Source organism: Ranitomeya imitator, chromosome 4, assembly GCF_032444005.1.
Source record: "Ranitomeya imitator isolate aRanImi1 chromosome 4, aRanImi1.pri, whole genome shotgun sequence".
Lineage (NCBI taxonomy): Eukaryota > Metazoa > Chordata > Amphibia > Anura > Dendrobatidae > Ranitomeya > Ranitomeya imitator.
The window spans coordinates 635016948-635032607 of record NC_091285.1 but is presented as its reverse complement, the minus strand read 5'-3'; the positions used below and the strand labels follow the sequence as shown (position 1 = coordinate 635032607).

Below are 15660 nucleotides of genomic sequence, written 5' to 3'. Positions count from 1 at the left end.
TCAGCACCCTTCTTGGTCAAATCGGTCAATGGTTTGGCAATGCTAGAAAAATTACAGATGAAGCGACGATAAAAATTAGCAAAGCCCAGGAACTTTTGCAGACTTTTCAGAGATGTCGGCTGAATCCAATCCTGGATGGCTTGGACCTTAACTGGATCCATCTCGATAGTAGAAGGGGTAAAGATGAACCCCAAAAATGAAACTTTCTGCACACCGAAGAGACACTTTGATCCCTTCACAAACAAAGAGTTAGCACGCAGGACCTGAAAAACCATTCTGACCTGCTTCACATGAGACTCCCAATCATCTGAGAAGATCAAAATGTCATCCAAGTAAACAATCAGGAATTTATCCAGATACTCACGGAAGATGTCATGCATAAAAGACTGAAACACAGATGGAGCATTGGCAAGTCCGAACGGCATCACTAGATACTCAAAATGACCCTCGGGCGTATTAAATGCCGTTTTCCATTCATCTCCTTGCCTGATTCTCACCAGATTATACGCACCACGAAGATCTATCTTAGTGAACCAACTAGCCCCCTTAATCCGAGCAAACAAGTCAGATAACAATGGCAAGGGATACTGAAATTTAACAGTGATCTTATTAAGAAGGCGGTAATCAATACACGGTCTCAGCGAACCATCCTTCTTGGCTACAAAGAAGAACCCTGCTCCCAGTGGTGATGATGATGGGCGAATATGTCCCTTCTCCAGGGATTCCTTCACATAACTGCGCATAGCGGCGTGTTCGGGCACGGATAAATTAAATAATCGACCTTTAGGGAATTTACTACCAGGAATCAAATTGATAGCACAATCACAATCCCTATGCGGAGGTAGAGCATCGGACTTGGGCTCTTCAAATACATCCTGATAATCAGACAAGAACTCTGGGACCTCAGAAGGGGTGGATGACGAAATCGACAAAAATGGAACATCACCATGTACCCCCTGACAACCCCAGCTGGATACCGACATGGAATTCCAATCCAATACTGGATTATGGGTTTGTAGCCATGCCAACCCCAACACGACCACATCATGCAGATTATGCAACACCAGAAAGCGAATAACTTCCTGATGTGCAGGAGCCATGCACATGGTCAGCTGGGCCCAGTATTGAGGTTTATTCTTGGCCAAAGGTGTAGCATCAATTCCTCTCAATGGAATAGGACACCGCAAAGGCTCCAAGAAAAACCCACAACGTTTAGCATAATCCAAATCCATCAGATTCAGGGCAGCGCCCGAATCCACAAACGCCATGACAGAAAACGACGACAAAGAGCATATCAAGGTAATGGACAGAAGGAATTTGGACTGTACAGTACCAATGACGGCAGACCTAGCGGACCGCTTAGTGCGCTTAGGACAATCAGAAATAGCATGAGTGGAATCACCACAGTAGAAACACAGACCATTCAGACGTCTGTATTCCTGCCGTTCAACTCTAGTCATAGTCCTATCGCACTGCATAGGCTCAGGTTTAACCTCAGGCAGTACCGCCAAATGGTGCACAGATTTACGCTCGCGCAAGCGTCGACCGATCTGAATGGCCAAAGACAAAGACTCATTCAAACCAGCAGGCATAGGAAATCCCACCATGACATCCTTAAAAGCCTCAGAGAGACCCTTTCTGAACAAAGCTGCCAGCGCAGATTCATTCCACTGAGTGAGTACTGACCATTTCCTAAATTTCTGACAATATACTTCTATATCATCCTGACCCTGGCACAAAGCCAGCAAATTTTTCTCAGCCTGATCCACTGAATTAGGCTCATCGTACAGCAATCCGAGCGCCAGGAAAAACGCATCGACACTACTCAATGCAGGGTCTCCTGGCGCAAGAGAAAATGCCCAGTCTTGAGGGTCGCCGCGCAAAAAAGAAATAATAATCAAAACCTGTTGAATAGGATTACCAGAAGAATGAGGTTTCAAGGCCAGAAATAGCTTACAATTATTTTTGAAACTTAGAAACTTAGTTCTATCTCCAAAAAACAAATCAGGAATAGGAATTCTTGGTTCTAACATAGATTTCTGATCAATAGTATCTTGAATTTTTTGTACATTTATAACGAGATTATCCATTGAAGAGCACAGACCCTGAATATCCATGTCCACACCTGTGTCCAGAATCACCCAAATGTCTAGGGGAAAAAAAAAAGTGAACACAGAGCAGAAAAAAAAAAAAAAAAAAAATGATGTCAGAACTTTTTCTTTCCCTCTATTGAGAATCATTAGTTGCGGCTCCTTGTACTGTTATGTTTGCTAATGACAGGTGTTATGAAGGCAATCCAGAAACACAGTGTGCTTAGCGATCAAAGCGCACACAGTGATCTGACAAATACCCAAAAATACAAGAACGAGCTCTGAGACGTGGAAACTCTGTAGACTGCACACCTGATCCTATCCTAAACACAACTAAAAGCGGCTGTGGATTGCGCCTAACAACTACCTAGGCAACTCGGCACAGCCTAAGAAACTAGCTAGCCTGAAGATAGAAAAATAGGCCTGACTTGCCCCAGAGAAATTCCCCAAAGGAAAAGGCAGCTCCCCACATATAATGACTGTGAGTAAGATGAAAAGACAAAACGTAGGGATGAAATAGATTCAGCAAAGTGGGGCCCGATATTCTAGGACAGAGCGAGGACAGTAAAGCGAACTTTGCAGTCTACAAAAAACCCTAAAGCAAAACCACGCAAAGGGGGCAAAAAAAACCCACCGTGCCGAACTAACGGCACGGCGGTACACCCTTTGCGTCTCAGAGCTTCCAGCAAAACAAAAGACAAGCTGGACAGAAAAAAAGCAACAAAAAAGCAAAAAGCACTTAGCTATACAGAGCAGCAGGTCACAGGAACAATCAGGAGAAGCTCAGATCCAACACTGAAACATTGACAAGGAGCAAGGATAGCAGCATCAGGCGGAGTTAAGTAATGAAGCAGTTAACGAGCTCACCAGAACACCTGAGGGAGGAAGCTCAGAAGCTGCTGTACTACTTGTGACCACAGGAGTGAATTCAGCCACAGAATTCACAACAGCGCCCCCCAGGGACTTGGATTGCTCTTGGATCCAGTTTATCAGGATACCATTGCTCTTGGATCCCGTTTGTCAGGATACCATTGCTCTTGGATCCAGTTTGTCAGGATACCATTGCTCTTGGATCCAGTTTGTCAGGACACCATTGCTCTTTGATCCAATTTGTTAGAATATCATTGCTCTTGGATTCAGGCTGTCAGGATACCATTGCTCTTTGATCCAATTTGTTAGGATACCATTGCTCTTGGATCCAGGTTGTTAGGATACCATTGCTCTTGGATCCAGTTTATCAGTGTACCATTGTGGTTAGATTCAGTTTGTCAGTGTACAAGTGTTCGTGGATCCAGTTTGTCAATGTAGCATTGTCCATTGCTGGATCTGGGCCTTCAATGTGCCATTGAACAATGTTTATTGTTCTTCTATCTCAGCTGTCAATATGGCATTGTTTTTGCAACTAGATTCTACTAGAAGTCTACTGCTTCTAGTAGAATCTAGAAGCAGTAGACTTACATACAATACAGACTTACAGTAGACTTACATATAATACAGTAGAGGATCTAGAAGCAGTAGACTTACATACAATACAGTAGAGTACTGTAGTACTACAATACTGTAGTACAGTAGTACTACAGTAGACTTACATACAATTCTACTAGAAGTCTACTGCTGCTCTTGGACCTCAGAGGTCAGTGCACTATTGATATTGAATCTCAGTTTTAAGTATACTATATTGGGAGAATTTAGGCTGTAAATGTTCCATTGTTTTTGGATTTCGGTTTTAATTTTTCCATTGTTTTTTAATCTGATCTGACAGTTTAGCATTTTCCCTATTTTCTCAGCTATCTTTGTGTCATTGACCTTGCACCTAAGTTGTTAATGTGCCAGTGTTCTTTAATCTAGGTTCTCCATTAAACATCATTTATATATTTGCCATTGTCCTTGGACCTCAGCTGTCAGTGTTTCATTGTTTTTGGATCTCAGCTGTTAGTGTACCATTGTTCTTGGATTTCCACTGTCAATGCACCATTGTCCTTGGATCTCAGCTATCAGTGTACCATTGTTGTTGCATCTAGGTTGTCAATTTACTATTGTTCTTTGATATCAGCTGTTATTGCACCATTGTTCTTGGATCTGGGCCTTTTATTTTTCTATTGTTCTTGAATATCAGCTGTCAGTGTGCCATTGTTTTTGTATGCAGGTTGTTAATATGATAGTGTCTGGGCACATGTATCAGCTGTCCTTGCGCCATTGCTCATCCTTCTTTGTTGTCAGTGTACCATTGTTCTTGGATTTCAGAAATCAGTGCATCATTGTTCTTGGGTCTCAACTATATTTTTTTACATTTTTTTTCATTAGGGCTTTTAACATGTTATTGTCCTTGGATCCAGGTTATCTGTGTGTCTGATCTCTGCTTCCTCTGTCATTGTTTTGCATCTAAGGCTACTTTTACACTTGCGTCGTGCACTGCACGTCGCAATGCGTCGTTTAGGAGAAAAAACGCATCCTGCAAAATTGCTTGCAGGATGCATTTTTTCTCCATTGACTAACATTAGCGACGCATTGCGACGCTTTGCCACACATCGCAACCGTCATGCGACGGTTGCGCCGTGTTGTGGCGGACCGTCGGCAGCAAAAAACGTTATATGTAACATTTTTTGCTGCGTTGTGTCTGCCATTTCCAACCGCGCATGCGCGGCCCGAACTCCGCCCCCACCTCCCTGCAACTCACAATGGGGCAGCGGATGCGCTGGAAAAATGCATCCGCTGCCCCCATTGTGCGGCGCTTGCACAGTATGCGTCGGTACGTCAAGCCGACGCAGCGCGACGGCCCCGTACTGACGCTAGTGTGAAAGTAGCCTTAGAAGTCAAAGTAACATCAGCTATCCATCTGCCATTGTTATTGGATGTCAGATATGTGTAATTGTTCTTGGATCTCAGAAATCCACGGGCTATTTTCCTAGGATCAAAGGTATGTACATGCAATTGTCCTTGGATTTCAGTTGTCTATGTGCAACTGTTCTTGGATCTTAGGTATTCAGGTGACATTGTCTTTCAATTTCGGCTATCTATGTGCTACTGTCTTGGATCTTGGTTATCTATGTGACAATGTTCTAGTAGGATCTCAGGGATTTTTCTGTCATTGTTCTTGGATCTCAGACGTCTACAGTAGTGTGAAAAAGTAGGCAAACATGAGTGGGCCAAAATTCCTCCATAGCATTGTAAAATACTCATTGACAGTTATGGCAAACACTTGCAGTTGTTGCTGCTAACGGTGGACCAACCAGTTAATAGATTTAGGGGCAATCACTTTTTCACACAGGGCCCTGTAGGTTTGGATTTTTTTTCTCTTAATAATAAAGACCTTCATTTAAAAACTGGATTTTGTGTTTACGTGTGTTACCTTTGTCTGATATATAATTTTGTTTGGTGATCTGAAACATTTAAGTGAGACAAACATACACAAAAATAGGAAATCAGGAAGGGGCAAACACTTTTTCACACAACTGCATGTACCATTTTTCTTGCATCTCAGACATCTATGTGCCATTGTTCTTGGATCTCAGTTATCTATAAGCCATGTCCTTGGATCTCGGGTATCTATAAGCCATGTTCTTGGATCTCGGGTGTCTTTAAGCCATGTTCTTGGGTGTCGGGTGTCTATAAGCCATGTCCTTGGATCTCGGGTATCTATAAGCTATGTTCTTGGATCTTGGGTGTCTTTAAGCCATGTTCTTGGATCTCGGGTGTCTATAAGCCATGTCCTTGGATCTTGGGTATCTATAAGTCATGTTCTTGGATCTTGGGTATCTATAAGTCATATTCTTGGATCTCGGGTGTCTATAAGCTATGTCCTTGGATCTAAGGTATCTATAAGTCATGTTCTTGGATCTCGGGTGTCTAAAAGCCATGTCCTTGGATCTCGGGTATCTGTAAATCATGTTCTTGGATCTCGGGTGTCTATAAGCCATGTCCTTGGATCTCAGGTATCTATAAGTCATATTCTTGGATCTCGGGTGTCTATAAGCCATGTCCTTGGTTCTCTGGTATCTATAAGTCATGTTCTTGGATCTCAGTTGTCTAGAAGTCATGTCCTCGGATCTCGGGTATCTATAAGTCATATTCTTGGATCTCGCTGCCAACTGAACGCTTGTCCAAACCATTGTTTGGCCAACAACGATCTATTGTCTTAAACTTAATGAGAACCTGTCAGCAGCATTTTAGTAAGTAAAAAACAGACAAGGACTTATTGGTACAGCACCATCAAACTCATTAAACTGATACCTGAGGTGCAGAAATCAGTTTTGTAGATTTCCTTTAATCATTGTTTGAAGTTTCCTTTGTATTCATATCTTCATGCTTTGGAACGGGGCTGTGGGCAGGACTTTTGTGTAGGGTCTTCAGCTTTGTTCTGTCCTCTCCGCTGTGTCTGGGTGTCTCTTCTTCTTTATGTAAAACTTCACAAGTGGTGCTTTCGCAGGTTGATCTAACGGTGGGCTTCAGTAAAATGGCACTCATGGCACCAAGCAATCTACGCATGCGCAGCTGCCTGTGTCATTTTACTGAAGAGTTCCAAGAGCTCCATCTGTGCAAGTGCCGCCGCGGCTAGGACGGTGCCAGCAAAAAGTTTTAAATAAAGAAGAAGAGACACCCAGACACAGCAGAGGTGATTAAACAAAGCTGAAGACCCTACCCGTAGGCCTGCCCCGATGCATGAAGTTATGATTACAAGGAAACTTCATACAAGGATTAAAGAAGATCTACAAAACGGATTTCTTCACCTCCATTATCATTTTAATCAGTATGACAGCATCAGTATGGCCCTGTCTGTACTTTACTTAGTAAAATGCTGTTGACAGGTTCCTTTTAAAGGCCCCCATATATATTAGATTGCTGTTGGATAGCTGAATGATCTTTCTCCCAACACGAATGCTGAGCCGAGTACCCCTCTATGATAAAGCTTCTGCCAGGGGAGAGTCTGACAGTGGCCTATCTCCTCGCCAAACAAGAGGATAGACCTTTGAAAATTAATCTGTCTATTTCATCTGTCAGGGGAGAGTCGGGAGACTCAAATACACATTAGACTGTTGGCCGATCCCAACGATATTGGCAGGCTTGGTCGACTTTAATCTTAAGAATATGGGAGCTGTAAGTTGTCGTTGTGCCCTCATTCTTGAGTCCTGACTAGTTCCATGTGCCATTGTTTCTTCAACCCGGTTTTCATTTTGCAATTTGCAATTGATTTATGTCTCAGTTGTCAATGTGCCATTGTTCCTAGATCTAGGTTGTTAATGTGCTATTGTTCTTGGATGTAGGCTGTCAGTGCATTATTGCTTCATATCTCCACTGTCAGTTCACTATTGTTCTTCAGTCTCAGCTATCAATGTAGCACTTTCCTTTTATCTAGACTGTCAATGTGCCATTTTTCTTGGCCTATCGGTCTGAGCGGTAAGCATGCCTCCGTTATTGGAGGTCAGCTATCAGCATGCCATTGGTCAGGAATCACAATTTCATTTACCGTCTCTGACTAACGTAGCACACATCTACTAGTCTGATAGATAAGGAAGGAGACCCCGAAATAAGGAAAATGAACCCAACTGGAGAATCTACCCATAGCTTATTACCACGTAACGTGAGATGATAATAATTCCAGTAATGTCTAAGGTAAAAAGCGTCCCCAACCGTGACATGTTCAGTAAGTGCTCATATTAAAAAATTTAAAAGCCGAAGTCTTAAAATCTTATCAGTAACATATAGGAAATAGTATAGCCATGGGAGAAGAAACACATTAGCGTCATGGATGGGGACAATTCTAGTGATATACAGAACATTACTCTGAAATAGAATAGGAGACACGTCAAAGAATGGTGCAATGGGGGTAAAAAATAAATTTCCAATAATGAAAAAGATAAAAAAAAGTCTACTGATAGGTGATGGTATTACTGTAAACGAGGATGGTAAAGAACTGGAATTTTTTTTTATAATGGAGGATATAGGAATATAATGACTTATTTGTATTCGGTGGCGGACATGGCAGTCCCTCGGCTAACCATGGTGGAGTACAGGCGCTTGTCTGAGTGCTGGGATATGCGGGCAGTATCTGTCACCGAGCGCAGTGTTCTTTCTCGTGGATCCCACACTGTCTGTTAGATGCTGCGCTCTGCATAGCAATGTGCTGCCAGCCATTTGCACTGGGACTTGTGTCGTGCACGGCGAGATACTCTCCTCCATGATAATGCAAACGTATCGTGTGATATTGTGTAGAGTCTCCACGATGTGGACGAAAAACATTAGCGAGTTCTAACATTGGTATGAGAGCAGGTGTCAGGAGGTGAGACCCGGCCATTACAGATGCATCTGGTTACGGAGCCTAGTGTGTAGGGATCAAAATGGTACATAGGGTAAATGTGGAAGAATTTCTGCACCGATCTGACACACGTTGACTATGTGACCTCCTATGGTGTATGGTTGTCAGATATATGGTGCGACGTGCACTCAGATGGACATGTGTATCCAGATAGTGTCATGGCGTATACTCACTGTATGGCACGCAGTCATACTGGACTTCCAGGTACTTGTAGGTCCCTGGACAGGGGTCAGGAAAGGCTTCGGAATCGGCAATAACAACACACTGTGTGCGATTGTTACACCTGTGGAGAAAAGACACAAGAAATGTTGGAAATATAGCTTTGGGTGTATGTATGTATGTATGCAAGCTCAGACTGGCCCACGGGTGAGCAGGTGAATTCCCCGGTGGGCCCCTGTTTAGCGGTAAGACACTTACCTCTCAATATTAGCATTAGTTGGCCCAATACATTTCATTTTCTATGACAAAAGCATCTCCTCACTCTTCTAACAAACTATCCAGTCTATTAATATTATATATATATATATATATATATATATATATATATATATATATATATAAGCAGAGGTTAATTTGGATAACATCATATTTGCATGTGGCTAAGCAGTGGACCCCCAGAGTCAAGGTTACTGGTGAGCACTTGTCCGATACTATATGCATGCATGTGTATGGGCGTCTGTGCGTATCTGAAAATGTATGTGTATATTACTATATTTCTAACTATATGTGTGTCAGCATTGTTGTCCCTGAATACAGGCCAAATATATAGTGCATATAAAGTCTACACACCCCTGTTACATTTTAAGCTTTTTGTCATGTTAAAAAAAAACTTACCAAGAAGAATAATTTTGCACCTTTAATGTCACCCATAATCTGTATGAATCGATTGAGAAACAAATGTAGTTGGATAAGTGTGAACACCCTCTTATAATTGGGCATATGGTTGTGATCAGAATTAGCTAATCACATTTAAACTCATGGAAAATAGTTTAAATCCCATCATTTACATGGATTCTGACTAACTCCATATAAAATTTTTCTGTTCTAGTAGGATTTTCCTGACATTTTCTTAGTTACATTTTACAGAAAAAAAAATGGTCTGTAAACAGCTTACAACACAGCAAAGGGATATCATTATTGAAAGTTATAAGTCAGAAGGGTACAAAATTTTTTTCCAAGACATTAGATATATATCATAGAACACTGTGAAGACGGTCATCAAGAAGTGACTTAAATTTGACACAACACTGACATTACCTTGAACTGGATGTCCCTCAAAATTTGATGGAAAGACAAGAAGAAAATTAGTCCGGGAAGCTGCCAAGAGGCCTACAGCAACAATAAAGGAGCAGCAGGAACTTTTGTCGAGTGCTGGTTGTGTACTATATGTGATAACAATCACTTGTATTTTTCATATTCTGTCTTGTGGGGTGGGGTGGCAAGACAGAAGCCTTTTCTTACAAATCAAACCATCAAATCATAGAATAATAGAATGCTAGAGTTGGAAGGGACCTGAAGGATCATCGTGTCCAGCCCCCTGCTCAGTGTAGGACAGGATTCAACCTCTGTTTAAAGACTTCCATTGATGGAAAACTCACCACCTCTCATGGCAGCCTGTTCCACTTATTGATCACCCTCACTGTCAAATTTTTTTTCTAATATCTAATCTGTATTTTCTCCTTTTCAGTGTCATTCCATTGCTTTTCACGTTTCCATGTGTATCCCGGCTGTGTTTTGCCGAAACCTACATCAAGTCTGCCAAAAGCATATGGGAAAATGTGTTATTGTCTGATGAGACCAAGGTTGAACTTTTTGGCCATAATCCAAAAATGTATGTTTGGTGCAAAGCTAACACTGCACATCACCAGAAGAACACATACCCAACAGTGTAGCATGGTGGAGACAAAGTATTAGTTTAAGGGTGTGCATATTTGTGCTACCACGTATTTTAGTTATTTATTGTTATTTTTCCACTTGAAGAAAATTTCAGTTTGTTTCACAATGGATTTGTACAGATTATTGGAGACATTAAAGGTAGAAAAAGTTACGAAATTATTCTTCTTGGTATAAATTTGTTTACATGACAAAAACCTGACATTTTATATCTACTGTATATTTGTATGTATGTGAATGCATATTTATGTGTCCTTGTAAGTATCTGTTTCATAAGTACAGTATGTATATGTAAAGCAGATCTGTCACCAGATTTCACAATATAAACTATATACAATATTCAATATGTCTATTAGATCTGAAGAAACTGCCATACTTACTGAGGAAATACATGTCTTAATGGCTGTATAGTCCTGATAATAAGAAAAGCATTTTATGAGCCCAACTAGAGAGTACAAAAACTCATAAGTCCAAATGTATCCTGTCTCTGCCCACTCAGCCTGACTGACAGCTGCAGCTTGTACTGAGCAGTATGAGATCTCATCAGGGAAGAGGGACACTGAGGAGCTGTCAATAATGCTAGGTGGGCACAGATTGAGCTTAAACTAAAAAAGGATTATGTAGTCATTCTTATATGGATGTTCATATTAAGCACAAAAGCCTCATAAATTCTCAGACATCTATTTGGTAACATATGTGCGGTAGTTTGACGTAGACAAGAAGCGAGATGTGACCGTACCCTGAGTATGTGTATATGTTCCCGATACATTTGAGTATGTGGGAGTGAATGTCGGTGTGTAGCGTCCATGCATTCATTAACATTGCAGGTAACGCAGCCAATGATAACACCCACTCGCCCCTTTATTCCTTACTCTATAATATTCACACTTTTTCCCATGGCTACAAACGGCTAGTTGTAATTCAGTCCCTGGTTAGCAAGAAAACTCATTATTACCAAGAACTCCAAATCTCCTTGGATGGCATACTTTTAAACATTAATAATTAATGTTAAAGAAAACCCCACCGAGGATCTAAAAATGTATATTTAGTATTTCATTATCGCATATTCCGCTAAACTTGCATCTGCCAGGGATCCCGCAGAAAGATTGTTGGCAACGATGAGTTTAAGGACCACTCATAGCTCCGTATTCAGTTCTGTCTTCAGCTTTTCGTTGTCACCTACAAAGTATTGCCCTGCCCCAGAACACCGGACACACGTCAGATCGCACGTTATCGGGCCGATACCAGATGAAGTGGTTACTTTTGTGTTTTCAACCTTATGACCTCCTCTAATTATTTATTTGTGGATGTATCAGTAACGCGGTGTAATACAACTACGCCAATTAAGAGAACAATGCAGCGGGATATTTTTAATAGCAACATACACATCCAAATATACATCCAGTATGTACAAATATACAAACCGACATACATGTATATTCGATCCATGCAACATGCAAACCCAGACAGACATCCATATCATTTCAGCTGTCGTTAAACAGAACTTGACAGCTGGTCCATGATGCCCAATCCATGTATCAGGCACTGGCTGTACGATCTCAGCCAGGTAGGTTTGACTCTGAAAAGCTACGATGCTTCGGAGAAAGGCATAGCTTAATAGCCACCGGGGAACGAGCTGCGCTGTAGACTAGTCAGACAGGCGGGCACCCGGCGGCTTCTGATGTAACCTGTAACTTGCCTCCCCAGGTTACAGAGGGAAGATTGCCTCTGTGACTGTCCCAGTCAGTGCTCACCTGTTACATATACAACATACTGATATACATTTATGCCCATACACATGTACTTAACGACTTATGAATATACAGTATACGTAAACACATACTGATTAGAAATGAGCAAACAGATTCACATTTGAGCTTTTTCAAAAATTTGCTGCCAATTAGGACCGTTTGCGTTTCGATTTGCACGAATTCCAAAAATGTCCACTGCCGTTTGAAACAAAGCAGAAGATTTCATGAGCCACAGAAGGCTCACATGAACCCTGCACCATGTCACATCGCCACCTGGACCAGCTCCTGTGACTTCTGTTTCTTTCACCAGGTGCTACCATATTTATTCTGTGGGCAGCGCTGATGATGATGGAAATGCCATGACCAAAAGCTCTGTCCAACCAGAGATGCTAGTGTGGATGGGACCTTTCATTTTGCTCAGTTTGGCAGTATTAGTGGTGTGTTGTCTGGCAGGAATAATCAGGTCCTTATTTTGGCCAATGGGACAGCGGCACATCCTACTTAAACTCCCAGCTATAGTTCATACTTTCTTTGGTTCACTCCTATCATTCAGCTATAGTTCAACCTGTTTGATTCCCATTTCTTACTATGCTCTTCCTGTCCCTGACCCGGCTTTCTGACCATCCTCTGCGAGCTTTCTCCATGGCCAGCAGCTACTCTGTGGATCCAACCCAGGGGCCCCTAGTTAAGTCCAAGTCCCTTGTGCAGGGAAGGGTGAAGACCAAGACGCCGGCCAGGCATCTCTTTGATGGAGTGGCTAGCACAAAGCCTGTTTGTGGAAGCCCTATTAATAGCATCCAGCCTTCCACTGACACCCAACCACACAGGCTTCTTCATAATGCCTTGCAGTATGAAATCACATCAGGAGGGGCTATCGTATCAGAACTTTACACCATCACATAAACCAGTCAAAGCAAACATTTGTATTTTATAGAGTCCTCTAAAAAGAAAACCTTGGCCAATTTGCCCTGCCTTCCCCAAAACCTAAAGTACCCCCCGAAAAAAAGAGTAAAAGGCCACATGTAGCTATAATATAATGGACAGAGCAGATGGTCTAATGGTTCTTTTCTGCCAGCCTGTTCTGTTTCTGTATATTATAGTGATTTCTCTCTCTTCCGTCTGCTAAGTCTTGTATAATAGGCTTTCTACTGAATACAGCTCATGCAGTGCCAAACCTTGGATTACTTTCCGCAGGATTTTATTTTTTAATCTATGCATTACTTCCATTTTTTACTCTGCCTCAATTACTGCATTTTTTTTTATCCACTAAGACTTTTAATATAATGTAGCCATATAAAAAAAACTAATAATAACTGTATTATGGGTTTATTAATATAATATATTTACCGTATGTTTAATATCTCATAAATTATTATCAGGGATATGTTTCTGGTGACTTTTCGTTAAAGAGGTCACTCCTTTCTGGTAACACGGGGCCCCACATTTAGGAGTGTGAAGCATGAATTTCATTGGAGAAATTGAGGAAATGTTCATTTAACGAGGTATACATTAATCCATGCAAACAGGGGAGCCGGCTGTGCTTTGATCTGGGTTTTGTAAAACTTACCACACCACAGGCGGCACACATGGCGGTATGGGGACAAACACCATTGAAAAGGACAATTTCATAGCAGGTTGGAGCATGAATGTAAGAAGTGGTGGAGCATAAAAAGTAGATACCATACTCAGCAACCACTCCATCATATCCAAGAGTTTGTTTCCTTAAAAATATATTAAAATGTAAGTAAACTTTTGCAATTTTTTTTTATATGTTGGAGCACCTTGAACAACCCTAGATTGTCAGGGGTCCCAGTCCTGAGCTCCTCACCAATCATTCAGAACCACTGAAGTGCTTAAAAGGGAATCCATCGGGAGGATCAACCCTCCAAAGCCATCTATATGGACATGTAGGTCATAGGAAGTTGAATCAAATTATATCTTGATATCTGCGCCCCGATTTATTATTCCCAAGAAATCCATGCTTTTCTTAATATGTAAATGACCTGTTAAGATCTATGGGCCGGACATAGATCTCCCTGAGAATCTGCCTCCAGAGCTTATTTTAAATTAAAGGGGGCGTTACCAGTGTGAGACATGTATATCAAGAGAGCAGACTGTCAGTCATTACATGTTTCAAGCTGGTAATGCCACCTTTCATATAAATAAGCTCTGGAGGCAGATTTTCATTGAGATCTATGTCCGGCCCATAGATCTTAACAGCTCATTTACATAATAACAACAAAAACATGGATTTTTCTGGAATAAGACATTGGATCGCATAATATCAAGGTATAATTTTATTAAACGTGTCCATATAGACGTCTCAGGAGGGTTGATCTTATTGCCAGATTCCCTTTAAAGTGGCCATCAATCTTAATATGCCATCTTATTTAAAGCCAGTATATTGCAGCCATTCTCCTAGTTGCCAAAAGAGCACATAAAATGTTTTCGCTATTTGACAAAGAGAAGCGATGTCCTTATGTATACAACAGATTCAAGTCATCTGTCGAGTGTATTCATTCAGCAATTTTACTAGCACATTTTTGTGTCATTTTGGCTACCATGGCTATGGAACTGTAGCTGTTAGATTCTTCCCTTATATAGAACATAGAAAAATAAAATAAAAGATTTGGTGGGTTTTCCCATCATCATAAATTGGAAAAATTGCAAAAATTTAGCAATTTACCTCTTGTTGAAAAGCCTCTCTGTTCTCAAGAACGGAGGGTCTTTTAATAGGTTACTGCTCATTGCCTAGTTACCGGGTACCTCTGCTGTCTATCAGAGGTGGCTGATGAGTGCAGTGCTTACAAGCTGTTTCTTATACAGCTTGAATGTGCTGCTCTGCAGCTGGCCAGATCACTGGATCCAGCCATGTTCAGTGTCTCTGCGCTTCTCCAATGCTGTGGAGGCCCAATCACGCTGCTCATCCGAATTGCAGTCTTGAAAATAACATTTTAATAAACTATTATATTTTTCCACTTTTGCCAATTTCTTTTGATAGATGGGTCCGTTTTTAAAAATAAGCTGATCACAGGATGTCTTATGATAGACACCCACTGTAATCTGTTTGAGAACTATTATATTATGCCTATATTAATCAATGGACTGTCCACGTAGGGCACAGACATGCTGGGCAGTCCATTATTCCTAGTCGATGGTTGTCTCAATTTCCTAAACCAGACAACCAGTTTTAAGACATCAGCCATAGGCATCATTGAGACGGGCCTGGTGAAGACACATTTCAGCACTTTCACTCCATCTAAATTGAGGTCGTCTCACCCAAGATGAGGTTTCAATATGAGAGGATAGCACCGTCCTGATTGGGGTACACCTTGTCGCGGTGGGATGGCTTTAGCACTTTTTTTTTAGCAAAACCAGTGTTTACTAAGTACCCAATGTTATTTATATGCACTATTACTATTTACTTACAGCAGAGTATATGCTCATTTTGGTTTTATCTTAGGCTTTGTCTTTTAAATGGCCACAGTGTGAATATGCTCTAATACGTTGCATGTATATCAACTTATGCTCCGGCTCATTTTTTTTTTGTTTTCCTGTAGTTTTTTTGTACGTTGTACAAACAGGGATGTGGCCTCCTTTTTGAGCTTGGCAT

At 41.3% G+C, this 15660-nt stretch overlaps 1 protein-coding gene across 2 annotated transcripts in view; it reads right to left on the bottom strand.

The window, feature by feature from the left end:
* ADGRL1 (adhesion G protein-coupled receptor L1) overlaps positions 1-15660 on the bottom strand; it is a 465551-nt gene that overhangs the window by 98705 nt on the left and 351186 nt on the right. For both annotated transcript variants that reach the window (XM_069766790.1, XM_069766789.1), the window contains exon 4: positions 8577-8686. In XM_069766790.1, the coding sequence (XP_069622891.1) occupies positions 8577-8686 (110 nt within the window). The remainder of the gene's footprint in view (positions 1-8576; positions 8687-15660) is intronic.